We start from the raw sequence: 19,126 nt of genomic DNA, 5'->3' as shown, positions 1-19,126 counted from the left end.
CCTGAACCAACCAGCCAAGGACCTTGACACTCCATACCTTGGTCAGAAATTCTCGAGTTCAAGTTCTTCACTCTAACACATGGCCCCCAACTGCTTGGGTGGGTATTGCAGAGTTCTTCTGGTGTGAGAAGCATCTTCCTGTGATACCTCAGGAGTGGTGACATTGTGTGTAACGGTGACAGAGTGGCAACACTCCTCACCTTTCATCCACTGGCAGAGGAGTTGTTGGTGTAACCTGTTGTCTCAAATCTCCATGGTATCAAAAGAAAATAGAGAATTGGACACCTTCTGTACAGCAGAACACTATGCAAGTTTCCTTTCTATTCAATTGTGTGCTGTCATCCTCACAATCCTATAGACAGGGGAATGTCTTCATACTCTGAGGGCTCTAGAACTAGGGCTGGAGGAGGGACTTGGACTCTCCTACTAGGAAATTGTAGGTAAATGTGAAGTGCACATAAGAAGTGATGGACTCTACATGGTTGGTATCCAGGAAAGTGTTTTTAGTGTTTCAATAGCTTCATTAATATGTCAGCTTAGTCTTCATTTAATGATCAGAAAAATACATGACAAAATAAGACTTGACTAGAAATGGAGTCAAAACCATCTTGATGTCACTGTAGAAATTTGTGGTGCATTTCTACATTAGGATTTCAGTCTTCCAAATCAGAGATATGTAGCAGAAGTGGAAAAACACCAGAGAAGAGCAACAAGAAGACATGTATGGAGCAGCTTCCCTGTGAGAAATGACTAGGGTGGCTGGGGCTCTTCACCTTGAGAAAGCAGTGGCTAGGAGAGGATGTGATAAAGGTCTGTATTAGGAAGTGCCATCAGGAAGGATGATTGTTCACTGCCTCTTAAAAACAAGAAGTGGGGGGCAGCAATGTAACCACTAGGTGACAGATCAAAAAAAGTCAAAGGAAGTGGTTTCTCAGACGCGTGTAATTAGACTGTAGAGCACGGTGGATGCTGCAGGATGTTATGGATGCCGTCAATGCACAAGTGGTCAAAAAGCAGGCACATAAGTTCCTGGAAGAAAAGTCTTCTAAAGGCTGTACAGGTACAGAGGTATTACCTCTGCCTTAGGAAGTCCCTGAGCTGAAAGTTTTTGGAAGTTATCAGAGAGTGCTCTGGAGAACTTTCACTAGATGCTTGCTTTTATTTTCATAGTCTTCAAATATTTGCTGTTTGCTGCTCTTAGCTAGAGTGTGGGGTAGGTGGATCTCTGATCTTACACCAGGACAGTAATTTTTGTTCTCTCTAACACTCACCACAAATTTTAACATGACGTCATTTTGCAATTTGCTTGCTTCCTTTTCTTTCTGCCTTTTAGAATCCCTGCGGCGTGTCCCTGGACTTTGTGGTGGCTCCCTCAGCCACCTCAAACTCTACGTGCAGTTTAGCACTGGGAACAGAGGGAAGAAGTCATCTGAATAATGAGCTCATGGCTAGTCAGACACAAGTTGATATATGGGGTAAACACACAGATTGGAATTCTTTCATAACATCTTGATTATGAAAAGATAACCATGATATTTATATCTCCCTAGTTACTTGTAACACCCTCATACCAGGGGGGGAAATGTTTTTGTTCTGTTTTTAAAGCAGCATTCCCATTTAATGCTTCATTTTGTGCAGGGTTTTTAATACCAATTGTTTTATGTCTGACTTAGGTGTTAAAAAAGTCTCAGCATCCCAGCTGGAGTAGATTTTTAGTGAATTCTCTCAGGAGTATTATCCCAGTAAGCTCAAGTGATCGTTTCCATGCCAGTTTGTACATAATCGCAGCCTGTGAGTGGAATTTTATGTTTTGGTGGTGCCAAAGGTTAAGCCTTATCATGCTGAATTTGGGTCCAGAATGCTAGCAATTTCAGGTGCTTTCTTCATAGCCAAAATGAGTGGCTGGAGAGCTCTGAGAAACTTCCCTGCTTTCCAGTCTTGGTAAAGCCCGGTATTACAGTAATTTCCTGGAGGTGGAGGAGATTTGCTTTGATATCCATCTGTGCTTTCCTACTTCAGAGGACCTGTACATCCCCTTCAGTTAGCACACAGTGCAGCTCCCTGCAGAGGTGAGAGCGCCGGGTGTGTGGTATAATAGTGCTTAATGTTAACCACAAGCTTTTTATAGAGGAGCTCTTCTTAAATGTGAACATTTCCATACAACTTTTTTCATGCTACAGGGTGTCAGATTTCAAAAGGCAGCGCTATGGCAAGCCAGTGGTTAGTTTATATGATTACTCTGAAATTAGTAAAATGATATAGTGATAAAAATGTTGGCTTTGTGCACTGTAATTTCTTCCTGGAGTGATTTCTTAGGTTTACAAGTAGTTTTGTTGAAAAGTACAGTAGTATTTTGCAGAAGGAACTTATACTGCAATAGAAAATATTTCTTTTCATTACTGATTTTCTTAGTTTGCTTTGCACTTGAGGTTCAGTGACAAATTGTAAATAACAGATTGGGCTATAACAAATTATATATTTAACAGCTATATGTTCTTTTCTTTGTGTCTTGTATTCATGAAATGAGTCCTCAGACAAAATATTTTTCCAGTAGGGGGACAAAACAAGTATCTAGCTATTCTATTCACACATAAAATGCATCATACTTTAAAAGTAGAAATTTTAGCTTTTTATTGTTACATCTTCTGCAGACCTGCTATTCTGAAGTGTTGAAGCCAGATTTCTTTGGAAACCTGACACAGCTGAGAATTGTATATTTGCCAGATGTGACTCTGGATATTGATGTGGATGGTTAGTGCTACTTTTCCATAGGGAAAAGGGTACAATCAGCCTTGGGAACTTGTACTACAATAATCCATTGCTTTGAATAAGATCATTTCAAAGAAAGAGATACCAGCTGATTTTTGTTTTCTGTCTTTGACGCTGGGGCATGGGAAGAAGTTTTGTACTGTGAAAGTGTGAGCTCAGACTTGCAGTGTCCATGCAGTGTTACAGCGGCCGTAAATGACGCTGATGGAGGCTCACGCACAAGTGGTGAGATTACTCACTCATGGATGAAAATTCTGTGTTTGGGCAATCTCTAGGCATGGCAGAAAGCAGGTCTGTCACAAATGGCTTGTTGATTTGGGACATATACTGAGAAGATAGTTACTGTCCTTGGGTGATGGCTGGGCTGAGATTTGTCCGAACTTAAAGTTTTTGGGGTTTTGGGAGGATTTGTTTCTTAATTACTATCCTTAGCTCAATGCTCAGGCATTGCTTGGACATTTCACAGAAAAGCATTGCAAGAGGCAGCGTGAGCAACTTCCTCTACATTGGATAAAACAAGTGATTCCTAGGAAGTCAGGGATGGGCCCTGTATGTTGTTCCTATGGGGAATGATTCTTCATACTTCTGGGCAACAGTGTAAGGCTCTGGCACGCTCTTGTTCTACGTGTGCTACTGCTGTGCTACTTGATGGAAGTTAAACCTGCTTTATGCAGAAATCATTGTTCTGAGACTTGAGAATAGTCTTTTTCATAATTACAGCACAAGTTGTAAGAGTGTTCATCTAATGCAGCGTACTCTTCAAAAAAAACACTCTAGGCGTTGTACACTTTGTAAAGGAAAAGAAAAAAGAACAGCAAAAAACAAAAGCCCGGTAAAATACCCAGGGAGAGTGAACAAAAAAATATGTTCTCTAATTTAAAGTGATCCGGAGTCTTCTCGAGTTCATGAACCAGCACCGCCGTTTGATGTCAGCAGAACTGAGCGGAAGCGTGTGGTTTGTGAGCTCGCTGCTGCTGTGGAGTCACAACTCCTCGCTGGCTGTGGATGGGCTGTGCAGGGCAGACCACAGTGCAAACCTGCTGATTGTTTGGCCCCAGGATGAAGACCCTGCCTCAAATGGAAACATCAGCTCCTTTCGCCAGTGCCATGCTGTACGTTCTGCTGCGTTTCGTGTCAAGGGTGGTGACAGACCACGATAAACGTAGAAGTGGGCAAGAACGTCTGCTGCCTGCTTGGCCAGATAGCCTCCATCACAGGAGGGAGGAAGAGAAAAAGCAAGCTACGTTCTTGGACAGAGAAGCAAACTGCTGCTGGAAAAGAAAAAAAAAAAAAGTATTGCCTCATGTTCCTTTAGCATGTGACCAGTTACGGCAATTGCTGATTGTCTACATACCGGGAAAAAAATACCCTGTCGTATAAAAAGTTCCCAGTCTCTACTTCAGGTCATTACAAAGGTCTAAAGGCAGTTATTAAGGAAGTCAATCCAACTTTTAAATAATACTTTGCAGAACAAGAAAAAATCAGAGAGGACAAGGGATTGTTTCAGAGGGGTTTATGATCTGTACTGAGCTTTAATTTTCTTCCATTGTGTTTGGATTAGCTGAATGAGATGATGTCTCTCATTCTTTGAAAACTAGTTTTTTAAACTATTATGAAGCAGATAGAAAATAAGCAATATAAGAGAGGCCACAGAAGACTTGCAATGCACCTTTAACACTTTATGTATAAGAGGACGCTGCAATGTATTCTGTATTTTAGAATAAGGCTACTTCTGGGTATAGAGAATCTGCAACTGGAACAGATACCTAAAGTTGAGATGATCAATTATGGTGTCTCAGGCACAGAGGCAACACATGAGGGGATTGCTTGGGGAAGTGATTTTTCTTTTCTCAATTCTTCCAGCATGATAGGCTTTCTTTGCCCTGGTCTGTACCTTTCAAACTGACAAAAAGAATTTAAGTTATACATGTGTCTCTAGCAAGATTGCCTTTGTTGTAAAGTGAACAGTAATAACAATATGCAGCGGCAATGCAGAGATTTCATTCGAAGTTCCCATTCCACAGAGCGTGCTTTTGCTGAGCAGTACTAGCAAGAATTTCTGGGAAAAGAGTTTTTGTTCAATTAATTGATACTATTTTAATAATTCTCATATTGAAGAATAGAAATACATAAAACTTGGTAATAATGTAAATAAACAATACAATTATTCTATATGTTGTATGCAAAATATAAATAATTTTATGTTTTCCATACATACATGTATGTATAAAATATTTCCATTTAGCCATCTACATGTACACAAAATAGTGAGCTTATTACAAACTTCTTTCTTATTTCTTTCATTTTCATTGGGATTAATTTCTATTTATTCCTGATTCTTTTCATCATGAAGTATCTGTCCATTGAGAAATAGGGAAGATTTAAGTAGATGTGTGTGAATATTCCTCTGATGTAGCTGAAGAATCACTGCTAAGTCTGTGCACATCTATGGAGGTCTAAAACAAACAATTTCTTCAGGAGAGTGTTTTTAGTGAACAAATTGCATTTAAGAAATGGGAGGTTTCTCCTGAACACGTACACACACTCACACACACACACACACATATATATCTCCCCATTTTTGCTTTGTGGAAGTACCAAGTAGCCAGTAGTTCATGCATTACCCATGTAAAGATATGATGAAATAATGAGTACTTCACTGGGAAAGCTCTTGGGGATTATAAAGGTACTCGAGACATGGAATGCATAAGTATAGCAAAACCAAGGTACACGTCATTTTGGGTATCAGTAAAACCTACCTGCCTTTAAAAAAAAACAAGAATCCTGATCACATGTCTGCTCAGGAAAATAAAAATAAAACCATAAACCTCAAAGTTTCTGCAAATGATTTGCTGCTAACGTCAGTGGTTTTTTTTAGAGAATGAGATGTTTTAGATCAAGCAAACATTCTTCTGACATTGGTGACGTAATGGTCTCGTGTTCAGAAAGATTTCCTGTTTACTTTGGATTTGAACACAGACATCTCAAGAAAGAAGGTGCTAAAATTTTCATTACACCTCTGCCTATAAAGACAGCCCAAACTGTTCTGAGATCTGTAGTAAATTTATATACATTTCTTTCTCTAGAAACAAAGTAGGTAAGTAACAGTTGACAAATCTCATAAAATCAGAGAGTCTGAGTTTGCTGACCAAGCTAATTCCTCAGTTTTAATCCTGTAATGCAGAAAATTATCAGGCCATGTCAGTTTGGCAGCCTTGTGAGCTATTTTCATGCTCTAAACTGGGAGCTTTGTTAGCAAATGCATCTGAAGTCAAGGGACTAGGGGTCCCTCAGAGATGAATTGTTGCTCCCCTAAATCTGGTGAGCTCACAGATGGCAATAAGGCTTCTTTGTGGTGAAGTTCATGCCTTAGTTATATGCTGTAACTTTTCATTAATTTGCTGTTTCAAATAATTTCTGTGAGTGTTCACAGTAGAATCAACACATCTTGTTCATAATTTATATTTAAATGTATCCTTTTTTCCGAGAAGGCAGAGATCAGCTGGCTGTTGTTTTATTTTCCTAATTATAAAATAACAGAGATTATACTCAAAGCTTGCTGCATCTCTTCCTATGCCTTTGAAAATATGAATACATCAATCTCCCTTTAGCTATCCACTCTCTAAAGAGTGAAGGAGTCTATTGTAAAACAGACCATGGCGAAGATCTTGTATGCACTGAGATCAGAAATAAGTATATTTGAGTGTTTCATTGTTTCATTTTGCTTTTTAACTCTGTATGGTTATATTTTGAGAAACAATGTCACAGATGTGGAAACTTGCTTCATCTCCATAATATAACTGCTGAGCAGTCTAGAGAATGAAGTTGTGAATTCAGGTCAGCACAGCTTTGCTGCTGAGGCAGGAGGCATCGTTTGATGCCTTGGTGATAAAAATCTAATAGAAGAAAAATACTGACTGTGATAAAGTCACCAAGTGGATTTTGGTCTGTTTTGATGGTGTGTAGGAAATGAGATTACTGGTTGGTTTTTCATTAGATGTGTGTCCTGTGAGTATAAAAAGCGTACTTCTAAATGTGCAATTGTGATACCAGCATAAGAAAAACCCAACATCAGCACATGCTTTGGCATGAAACTGTTGTGTGTTTAGAGATTCTGCAAACATTCTCTTAATCTGGTGGGTAAGAAATTGCTGCTTGTGGAGCTGTTAGGGAATTTACATTGGCACTCGAAGCCAAAGCTGGATCTAGGAGAGCACATTTATGACAGTGACAAACACACAGGCACGGTAATATACGGCGTATTGTAAGAAAAACACTTTTGCTTTTACAAAATTAGAGGAGGAAGGAGCATCTTGCTGCCAGCTGAATGAGAATGGATTTGGGTTGGTGGGAAGCACACACCAGAGGGGAATGTCCTGCAAGGGTCAGGCTGGGTCCAGTGGATCAGTGGTCTGAATTACCACGGAGCAGGTTTAATAGTCTCATTCATGGCTTTCGCCTCACTAACTGCATGCAGAGAGTCCTGGTGCTCTGGGTTCTGTGCTGACAGCACGGAGACACCGAGTAGCATTTGTGTGAAGCCAGATGGGGCTCGGCAGCTCAGCTGCTTCCAGGTGTGACTTGTCCCTGGATGCAGTGGGTCTCCAATCACCCAGGGCTATGCCTGACCTAAGAGGCTGATCCAAGCCAGCTCTATCTGTGGCATGGGTAATTTGCAAATTGGATAACACACCTCTGCAGTGTTTTAGTGGTAACTGTAGAAAAAAGGGGAGAGAAATGCAATGCAATACACATTTTAAAACAGTGCTTATCAGTAATTTAATTTGTAGTGGATTTGATGCCACTTTAATTGGTTTTTTCCAGGCAAAAACTGCTTCTCCAAAATGCAGATGTTCCTGTTATCATGAACACCTACTTTAGTCAGAAGGTGCTACACAGTGAACATTCAGAAGCCAGGGAGAAGACATATGGTCTTACAAAGATGCTTATCAGGAAGAATATTATATCTTTGGCACAGACCTTCAGACTTGATGACGTCGATGATAAGTTACACCAGGAATCTTCAGATAATCAGGTATGGTCCATTTGGTTCACAGTTCAGCACTTGGTAAGAAGTTAGTGAGCAGATGTTTGGAAATCGTAAGAAAAACAAAAATTCTAAATTACTGACCTGTTTGGTTTCCCCTTTCATTTAGTCAAGACTGAATAATATACAGTATTTACTTTAATAATATTTTCTTAGTGGAGGCTTTTGGTCCATCCAAATGCTGAACTGCTGTGAGGTTTTTTTGCTGAAATCTCACTACTGTGCTAAACAGTAATTATAACTCGGTCTTTCATTGATTTTTCTCTTATTCTTTATAGCTGAATAGCTAAAAAAATAGCTGTTTTCTTCTAACTCACTCATGACACTATTTAAAATAAATATTCCTTTTCCCTATTCCTATGTTTTAACTCATTTGTTTATCGATCCTATCCTTTCTTTAAAGCATCAATTGATAACATCACCTCCCATTCCCACCCCTTCAGTTTGTTTCCCTATTTTGACTTTATTTGTATTAAAATGACTACTGACTCTGCATTTCTGTAGCTGTGGTTGTACAAGCTGAGGTATTTTAAGAGATTTGTTTTCTTCACAGTGTGTGCCAGCACTTTCTGAAAGTCAGGCTCTTGTAAAAGCTTTATATTGGCTACCTAAATGATTCTTAATATTTGACAAGTTTCGCCCTTCAAGTTTGAAGAACCATGAGTGTCAACATTTTGTGTTTGCTTTATATATAATTCCCATTATAGGCCTGGGAATTAAAAAGTTACATAAATCAAATCCTAATTGAATTTCTTGCTTCAACTCTAACTTGTAAAAAGCTTCTACGGTGGTATTTGAAAACCAGAACAATTTACTTGTTCCCCTCATGGCTCCTAACAAACAAACCACTTCATTTAAAACTTGGTAGACAAGTTTTATTGCAACCACTTTGTAGAGCAGTGTCGTGCCACAATTTTCTTGTAAATACTGCAAATCCTCCTTCTTTATTGGTGTATAATACTTATGGCACAGTCGGTGATTCTCTGAAAACCTTTCTTCCCACACAGCTTTTTATAAAAACAGGTTTCATTGTGAAAACAGAAATTTGGCTCATGCTGCAAAGGGACCTATATATATAGACCATGTTAGTCTGTGCTTGCATACAGTCTTTATCAAGAGAGATTTATTTTAAAATTAAGATAAATTACATTCTTCATTTAGATTAAGGGAAACTGTAGTATTCATAAAATTTATTTTAGAAGTTTGGAAGGTTTTATTAATAAAATATGTTTTGAAAGTAGTGGAAAAATGAAATTTTGGCTTTTAAAGTTTTGTATTTTTCATTAAAATCTAATTCTTTAACACTGAAATATTTTCCATTGACATGTGTAAGTCTGAGGACTAGCTTATTAGTCTATAAAACTAGAGACCTGTTCATTTCCAATTTTGTTTAAAAGTCTGGAAGCATTCAAGATGAATTTTACCCTTTTTTTAAGAGGAGAAAGGGACAGAACACCAAAATAAAACTCCATTCAAGGGGAAGGATCATAAGGGCTAATATCAGTTCTGTTTTCCTGCTGGTGTTGTGTTAGCTCAGTCCAGAGCACCAGTTAAATACAGGAGCACACCATGTGTGCAACTCTCTTGAGTGTTTATTGAAAATACACAATAAATAACTGGCCATTAGTCTGTAAGTTACTTTAGGAGCAGTAAGTATTTCAAAAATGATTTTGCACTTGATTTTTCACTATGGCATTTTCCTCTCTAGCTCTGCATAATTTCAAGATTCTCTGGAATGTTTCTTTTAATGGGTTTTCCTTCACCAGGTTCCTTGTGCTCCACAAACCCATAACAACGGTGACTCAAAACAGCATCCCTTAGCACTGAGTGCTGTTAATGATTCTCTGCTTGAAATGGTGGAAAGCCAGGGAGCAGTGGGATGGAGAGAAGTGCAGGTACAAGTCATTATCCAAAGGGTGTACTGTTTGCCTGCAAGAGAAGGGTACAGAAGCCACACTCAAGGAAACAAGCCTCTTTGTGCAGCGCCTGTCACGAATTCAGATCCACCGAATGTTAGGTGAGTAATAAGATGCATGGGAACTTTTGTGTTGAGGCTGTGATATATGAGAAACCAAAGAGGAGTGAGTTCAGAAATGTCATTCTTGGTTGTCAGCTCTTGGGGAATAAGCACACTCAGCAAGGAAGGCATGGGGCTGTTGTTGGGCGTGGTGTAGTTCTTTAATAGGCATGGTGTGACACAGAAGTAGTCCTGCCCAGAGAAGGGAAGGGTCTGTCTATAGTTTATGTCATCAACAGATGACAGGAAGATTGAAAATGAATTAATGAGAAGTTAATTGAGAACATCATATACTGTTCCTTGAGTTTCACAGAATTGTTGTTACATCCCATTTGCCCATTTCAGCCTCTGGTATGCTCTGCTAGGGAGTTATGCTCGTGGTCTTTTGAAACACAAAAAAAAATACATGGACACAGAAATGAAAGGCTTTTCTATAATGAGGATTTTGCACAGATGCTATTAGAGAAACATAGGTGTATCCTTCCACTGTGAAGTAACAGGAAAAAAATCCTTTTGACTTCTGGAAATCTGGAGGCCACAGCAGTTAAGATTCCTCTGCAGTAAAAAGTGTTGTGGTGTCAAAACATAACCAGCAGTGCAGAAACATTACACGCAAACCTCATGGAACACACAGCTTTCAACCAGTTGTTTTAGCCTCTTATGTTTTAGTCTTTGCATCCTAACACTGTCCTGTTTACAGTGGAGGGAATCAAGAATTGGACCTTGCTTTCTTAAATACAAAAGATATGGTAAACAGTTTTCTTTTTTGACCAATACTGAACCATTGAATTCTTTCCTTCTTTTGTGATTCTCGGGGTTTGAGACCAAAGACTGATTTCAGTCTTTCTCAGCAACCCGGGGTCTGAGACAGCTTTGTCTGTTACTGCATTTTCTTCCTTTGGTTTTGCACTAACTTTTGGTTCATGCTGGTTTAAAATATTGAAAGGTAAGATGTATCAGGTTTTTTTTTTTCACTCAGGAAGATCATTAAAGTGAGTTATAGTGGAAGAGCTTGTATTAAGGTTTTAAGTTCAGCCTTTCAGGGCATAAGCAAACATTTCTTCCTGCAGAGTTTGGGACTTGAATGGAGATGTGCAATTAGTTTAACAGGTATAGTTGAGAGCTCTCCAGATGTAATTTTCAACGGGCTCTGAAAGGTTTCTTCAAAGTTTTGAATAATTTGAGTTCCTCTAAGCCACCCTGCAGGTGGATAGTGGTGTCCTCAATGGTCCTTCTCCTTGAGCTTTTGAAATACTAGAATCCTCTCAGTTCTTGCTGCCTTGTAAGCCTCTGGGTAATTCACAGCACTCACTGATCAATAAAATTCCTCCAGAAGGAACTTAGGAAGATTATTCTTTCCTAAGCTACCTCGGTCATCACCCACAGGAAAGTAATTATCAACAGCCTTGTCCCTGACAATATTTGGAGCTCTTTTACATATAATAGTTACATTGAACATTATTTTTTTTTAAGTAATTTATATATCTTGTTGTCTGGATCATTGTTTTGTATTTAATTCATTCTTAATAAAACATATATATTTTTTTCAAAGTAAGAGGAGAAGTACTTTACCAGCCCACATCAATATGTGGCTTTGAGGACAGTACTCCTCAGTGTAGATTTTCTTCCAGAGGGCTACATTTAATCAAATGTCAGGGCACCTGACAGACTGTTATTCAAACTGATTTTTTCATTTCCAGCTCTTAACCAAAAGTACACTCAACTTGCAGTCTCACAATTTGAGGTAGTTAACCTGCCTGAGCCCACACCCTTCACAGGAATGGAGTGAAAGAAAACAGAAATCTCAGATTGCACTTCTTATGTCAAACATGAAATAGAAATAAAATAAAAAATGAGAGCTTGTTGCTTCTGCGTACATGCTGTAGCTGGGTATTCTCATGTGCAGTTGTTAAACTGGTCTCTTGAAAGTTCCTCAAATTTCATAGAACTCTCAGCTCAGAAAACAGCTTGTTTGTGTTGTTCACAGCTATCAGACTGCGTTTTGGATCCTGAATCAAAAAAACCAAACCACTTTCTTGTTTGCAAAGAGGAGAAGGAACACTTCTTTTACAGACTGAGGAATGAAAAACACCTCTTGCTGCTTTATCAGCTGCTATTTCCATGGCTGATAAACATCCACATGAGACTTCTCCTCTACCAAAAATGTCTGTGTCTGTCACCTGATAGTGAGCAAAAGGGTCCAACGCCCTCTGGCAGTCCTTTGAACCAACTATTGGCTTATTCTTTTGTAATAAAAAACCCTTACTTTTTTCCTTTTTAAATTTCTTTCTGTGAAGTAAAACTGCCAGGAAAACAAGGTTTGTATTTTATGAGGCAAGATGAGTTAGATTATTCATTGTTTCATAGACAAAAATTTCTAAATAGATATCAAGATAGATTAATACCTAATGGAGTCATATTTTAAACAGGCTGTTCTATTGCATATCTTCTTTTGTAGCACTCCACAATAACCTAGATGCTGTTGTCACAGGGAAGCATAAAAACCACAATAAGCTGAAAAGAAGCATGAAATTAAACGTGGAGTAGGGGAAGTGATGCATTTGGTTCAAGGCATCCAGTTTCTAGTAAGAGAGTAGCAAATTGTGGGAGAAACCTCTATTTTGATTATAGGGAAGTGGATTAATCTAATTGATTAAAAGTAACACTTGTGAAACGTAGAAACTACAGGGCTGCCTATGTGCATCTAGCATTTGCTGTTCATAAATACAAGTGTGGAATATGGCCTTTTACTGATAGACAAAGGGATATGTTTGAAGGGTTGAAGTTGGCTCAGCTGAAGTATTCAAAGCATTTTCCAAGGATGCTGAGAAATCTTTGCAGAGATTGAGGAGTTCTCCGGCTTCTGTTGTGCATAAATTGGATCCACATTCCCTGTATTATTGTTGAAATATTTGCCTTTTCCCCCGTAACTAACTGCTCTTGCAAATGGACTTTTCATGCTGAAGAAGTTTCTTGGGGGAAAAAAAAGCCCAGAAGAAAATATGACTCGCTGTGACTGTCTGCCCATTTCCAGCATTCCTGGCATACTTTTTGCTGCCTTTTCCCCTCTGATGGCAGAGAGATACTTTTGTTAATGACACAACACATGTTTGTCTAAACCCAATTGTTTTGATTCTTTTCTGAAAATGTCCTGGCTTACAAGTATGAGGATCCCAAAGAGACTCCTGTCAACCTGAGGAGCTCACTGGCTCAGAGGTGTCTGACTCACTGAGTCGGCCTTGTACTTTGTGTTCCTGGGATAAAGCAGTGTATAATTTGGATTTTGCTCCTGCCAGTATCTGTTTGTTTTGAGCAGGCCACGTGAGTTTAGTAAAAAATAGAGCTGGTCAGTTTTGTGCCTTAAAGGACAGGGCTGGGTGTGTGGTTGTCAGTGTAACTAAAATAGATGCACTTTTAGGACTATTAGGCAGTTAAACTGGTCAGAGCACTTGGAGGATTTGTGTGAGGAGGCTGGACAAAAAAGGGTGTTGTCATGAAGGAAGAACTAACCACTGCTGGTAGAAAACAATGTTAGCTATAGCTGTGAATCCACACTTTAAAATCTGTGGGTGACTAGACAAATTTTCCGTTCACTTCTCTCAGCGTGTTTTGACCTATTTCCTACCTGAACAAAGCCTGCTATAGGTTTCTATTCCAAGAACAAAAGAAAAACCATACATTTACTTTAAAAATTAGTGTGATCTGCGTCTCTGCACTAGTCAGCTGTAGTTCTTTCAGTTTTGCTCTTTATTTTGTTTTCCATTTTCCAGATCACAGAGCAGTGGAAAGGTCTGCCACCATGCAAGCAGGACCCTTGGGGAACAAAATATTTAGAAGAGATGAGGATTTGTTTGAGTGGCTGGAAGAAATAGAAGTGAGAAAAGTCACATTTCTCTTTCTGAGCAGGCCCAAAGAAACATGATAGTTGGTTTCTGTAATTCATTGTGGTCTAGCAAGTTGTTGCAAGTTTCTGAGTAGTCTGTTCATATGTAATTCTTTGTAAAACAGTTTTATTGGCGAGTGATAATCCTGTAGAACTAATGAATTTCTTAGCTGGATTTCCTTTTTCCCCCCTCTTTTTCTTCATGCAGTGATCTTTGCTGTTTATCTTAACACAAATCTAGTAAATGGGTTAACCTGTCTAGCAACATGCACGACTAAAATGGAGTGTCAGATGCTGCAACTGGCATTCCAAGGAGATGGATTAATACTTTGAAAAGTTGTCCCTCTGGTATGGGAAGCATACCTTAAGTTTTATAAAGCACATTGAATTCAGCAACAACAACAACAACATAAAAAACTCTGGAGGTATTCTTATTTGAAAAGAGCCCAGATTGGAAAGGACCTCGTGAAAGATCCATGTTCACAGATGCTAACATCTGTCAGAATGTTTTTTGTGGCTGACTTAAATCTGTTTACAGCATTCCATTTGTTTTTTGTGTTTTTTTCAACAAAACATTTTAAATGGAATGGTCATAAATGCAAGTTTTAAAAAATTACATTATGTTTCTGGGATGTGATTTTTCAAGTGGAAAATAAACAGGAAATAAGTAACTGAAATGCAGTAGAGAGTACTCCATAAACTAAAAGGTTTCTCTATTTTTTCCGTTTCAAATCCTTCTCCGAAGTGAAGATACTGCTCTTAATATTCTTGCAAAGTAGTCTAATTGCTACTTGACAGACTTATAATAGTTCTCCTAATAGCTGTGGTTCCAGCTCTAGTAACTGGTTTCTGCTTTGAAGTCTCTCTTTTTTTTATTCACAGTAAAGACTCCCTGACACTTGGATTATTCCCTTTTGCCTCCACCCTGCTCTATTTGTAATTCTCAAACTGGAGCCACCAAAACAGAGAGTAAGGACAAAAGACTGTTGGAAAAACAGCTTTAGTATCACTCTGTCCAACTAATACTTCTTATGTAGTTAACACACTACATTCCCCAGGCTGTTGTCTGGATAGCCCTGAAAGTCTGTTTTCCCTGCTGATGCTGCAGACAACTAGATGGAACTTGGGCTACTTCCAGTGCCACCGTAGTACAACAATTTGTTAATTTGACATTGCTGTTTATTTTTCAGCGCTAAATATTTACATAACCTTATTCTGTCCAAGGGCAAGGTGAAAGCTGTTATCTGATATATTCTGTACAAGTGAAAAAAAAGGACCCCTCAATGTACACCAGTGTTTTTCGTCCCCGTGCCAGGAATAGGCAATTAAACATTTTGCTGTTGTTCTAAAATATGTCAGGGCAGTGGTAAAAAATGCTGGTACAGAAAAGAGACCCAAGAAGACGATAGCCAGCACAGACCACAAGTGTGACAGGGATTCAGTCTCCCTGGGAAGCAAATGGACAGGAATAGAAACCAGCTATTAGATGGCCAATACTGTGCATGCAGGCTCTGTATGCATCTAGCAAAAAGGAGACACTGGTTCCTTTATTTCCTCCATACTTAAGTGCTTAGACTGATCAGTAAAGCACCCATGTGCTCACAGAAGGCAGTCAGATGCACCTCAAGTCTTTTTTTTTGGTCAAGAAGGAGGAGTAGCTCTACTAACTAATGCATTCCCCATGATGGAGAAATGGTAGAAATGCCTGAGTAGCACAGAGAGACAGATAAATGCTATAGAAGCATCATTATGTAGAGCTGTGTGTTCCCCACCACTTACCCTGTAACCATGTGATTTCACCTCCCACCTCTGATGATCACATGCAGGGCTTTAGGAAGCTGGGGAAGCTTTATTGCACCTGAAGACCTCATTTCCCACTGCTCTTTGCTTCATGGATGTATGCACCCAATTGGTTGTTTTTGGGGGACTGTGTAAATGGTGAGAATGGGAAGGGTAATGTGGTCCCTGTACATTATCCTACAGCAGAGACCAGTCTAGGGAGAAAAAAGCAAACCATTTGAAAATGTAATTTGCCACCTCTAGAGCCACAATCGAAGTATGTGCTGTTGTACACTGGGTGGTTTCAAACAGGAATAGTAATTTTCCAGCACCTGTTATTTGTCAAGAATTGTTGTAAGATGGCCTACATAAAAGGTATGGAATCTTACCCTCGGCTTTGACCTTCCCCCTTAATTTTTGTATCTCTGAAAGTTACGTGGCTGATAGAACTGAGAGCAAAAATCTTCCATGTGTGTTTTGCACCTCTACATTTCACTGACTATACCACTTCCTGGAGGAAGCGTTAAAGTTGTGCTGAAGCTCTCAGAAACCTTTGTAAAAGTCAGATTGTGTCTCTGGAATTTGTTTTTCTTCTACCATCGTACCCAAAGGCAAGAACCTTAGCAGTGATAAATGTTATAAATGCCTGGGTGGAGGTGAGCTAGCAGCTGGGAGAGAAATTTAACCACCTGAGTATTGCACGGAATTTCTTTGCCACTTGGCAAGTAAGCAGGCTTTTTATGCACAGTCGTAAGTATCTGCAGAGATAGTGCATGTTCAGAAAAACATCAGCACAGATTTTATGTAATAGCAATTTTCCAAAATGGAAGATGCTTGGAAATAACATTCTATCATCAGCTTTGTAAAAGCTTCTGTTGTGTGTAACAGATCAATACTCCTTGGAGAAGTATTACAAAGATACTCTTTGGGGAAAAGGAAGTCTTGAGTCTCAAAGAGTCAGGAATACACAGTTCTGTGCAGATTATGGGTGTGCTCTATTAATTAAGACAGACTTTGAAAGGGAAAATACTGCTGAAACATAGGCCTGGACATCTATATTTTAAGCTCTTCTACACTTTCTTTTATACAATGTAAAAGATGAAGGTACAGCAAACAATGCAAATAAAACAGAGCTCCTCAGAGAAGACTATTAGTTCTTTCAGTAAGCATTGTGGTTTAAAATTGGTATGTAAGTTATAAATGTTAGAAGGTTATCTTGTGTTCATGTGCCAGTCCTGACTGGTGGCTGCTGGTTTTGTTCCACTTCTCACAGCCAAAGGCAGTCAGCAGCATCACACTGGGTAGGGATCTGCTGTGCTGAAATCCTCAATCTCATTTCAGTTAATGCTTCAACTCCCTTTTTGACTGAAGGGCACTGCACAGGGCTGGGAGAAGTGATCAGCAAAGGCCTGGGGTGGCCTTACTGTACATTACAGTTCACAGTGTAAGGGCTTCAGTGGGTTGGCAGTTATAAGAGATTTCGTTATTTTTTAATTTTAGTCCTACATTGCGGAAATATTGCTTTCTTTAACTGATACATACTGCCTGATACTTGTTCAAATTGGTTTGTGACACGCTGGATTTAGAGAGCTGGTTGGAGGTGTGTGTTTTTAGACAGCGTGCTTTCCATGTGCCTGAGGCTAGGAGTGAATGCAAAGTGTACTGCAGAGGTGTTTCACATTTGACAGGCTGAGACTTGGGGCTGGGGCTGTTCAGCCTGGAGAAGAGAAAGCTCCAGGGAAGAACTTGGAGCAGCCTTCCAGGACATAAAGAGGCCTTGCAGGAAGGCTGCACAGGGACTTTTACAAGGACATGCAGTGATAGGACAAGGGAGAATGACCTTTAGCTGAAGGAGCACGGGTTTAGATTAGATATTAGGGAAAAAATCTTTGCTGTAAGGGTGCTGAGACACTGAAACAGGTTGCTGAGAAAGATTGTGGATTGGATGGCTCCTCCCTGAAAGTGTTCAGAAGCAGGTTGGATGGAGCTGTGAATAACCTGGTCTGCTGGAAGCTGTGGATTTCCTCTCTGAGGCAGCAGCTTTCCCCACTATTGAATTCAAATATGATCTAATCATGACAACTACAGATGTTCTTGTCTTTGTCCTATAACAATGGGATTATGCATTTTCCACTGCCTCTGAACAAATGCCAAAATTTGTAAATTTTGTTTGACATGAGGAAAAATGTGCAAGGAAATTAATTTGATTGGAACAAGTTATGTCACATCTTCAATATGGAACTATAAATTAACTGGCTGTATTAACATAATGTAAGTGGGAAGTGGAAGACAATGTTAGCAAAGACACTTGGTGTCTAATCTTTCCAAAAGTGTTTTTAATTTCTTTATTTCTATTTAATTTAATGGTAAGTGGATATTTCCTTTCCAAGGGAGCTGAAAACTGCCAAAGCTTTCTTGCTGCAGCTTGGGCTGTTTAGTCATACTTGAAAATATCTGGGTTAGGAGCTCATCTATACCTTGGTGCTTCTGTGTATCTGAGTCACCTTTTGTATTTGGACTGCCAGGCTTTGTGGGAGAATCACAGCAATACCATCCTGAGAAAAGAGGTTTTTGAAGTGGATGTATGAACAGGAAAATCAGTGTCTCTCAGGCTGTTTATGTTTCAGCAGTGCAAGTGGGAAGGGACTCCAGTAAGGTTGTGAATTTTTAAGAAATCAGTCGGAAATCCGCTTATATGTACAAGGAGAAGGGGGAGAATTCAAAGCAAAAAGAGGTTTCACATCTGGTTTAGAGGTTGCAGCTTCAGCAAATCAATGAATTGCAATCAGATAATTTCTTTTTAAATGCTTGCAGGGGTTGCACCTCATAGGATAACCTCTGTATGCTAGATTTAGGAAACTCCTGCGTAAACAAATGGGTTGCATTCTGTGATTTATTTGATCCCTGCTGAATTTGAGGGTGATCTGCCTGGTTGCAGTTGCTGTTTGGGCAGCGCAAATCAGAAGAAATTAAAAAGTCATGTATTGAACAAAACCATGAGAAAGAAGAATAATTATATTTGGAAATAAAAATTCCTTTTTTTTAAAAAAAGATAAATGTACTTTTGGGTATTCCTAAACTTTTTTTGATGAAGAACCCCAAATTTCCTGATCAACCCTGTGTATTAAAGGATTTCCATTGTAAAAATGAAAAATAAAAGCTAGGAATGATTCTTACTTATTGATTCAGGCTTGTGGTTAGCCTAACATATTGAATAGCAAGCCAACCTGCCTGGCCTCCCTGCAAACACCTGAAAGGTTTGTCTCTGTCTGAGGTCACCTGCTGGAATCCATAGAAGCAGATGGTGGCAAAGTAACTGCTTTCATGATAAAACCATTTTAACAGAGCAGATAAACACTCCAGTAGTCAAATAATAATGAAGATTTTGTGTATGCACAGTGTGGATTGATACAAATGGCTGATTGTTGTAGCACTTCAGTATCATGATGTTTTGGTCTCAATTTGCAACCCTTAGTTCAGCAGTCAAATAATATTGAAGATTTTGTGTATGCACAAAATTGATAAAAATTGCTGATTGTTGTTGTAGCACTGATGTTTTGGTCTCATTTTACAATCCTTAGTTCCATGGAGTAGAAATACATGCTTTTTTTCCTTTTCTATATAAAGATAA

The 19,126-nt window shown here is 39.1% G+C and overlaps 1 protein-coding gene across 2 annotated transcripts in view; it reads left to right on the top strand.

The window, feature by feature from the left end:
- SPIDR (scaffold protein involved in DNA repair) overlaps positions 1–19,126 on the top strand; it is a 195,697-nt gene that overhangs the window by 119,299 nt on the left and 57,272 nt on the right. For both annotated transcript variants that reach the window (XM_084220353.1, XM_084220352.1), the window contains exons 9-10: positions 7,594–7,804; positions 9,583–9,833. In XM_084220353.1, coding sequence (XP_084076479.1) covers positions 7,594–7,804; positions 9,583–9,833 — 462 coding nt within the window. The remainder of the gene's footprint in view (positions 1–7,593; positions 7,805–9,582; positions 9,834–19,126) is intronic.

The sequence above is a fragment of the Fringilla coelebs genome (assembly GCF_963513975.1).
Source record: "Fringilla coelebs genome assembly, chromosome: 1".
Classification (NCBI taxonomy): Eukaryota; Metazoa; Chordata; class Aves; order Passeriformes; family Fringillidae; genus Fringilla; species Fringilla coelebs.
The sequence above is the reverse complement of the archived record's forward strand: the minus strand, read 5'-3'. Positions and strand labels throughout refer to the sequence as shown.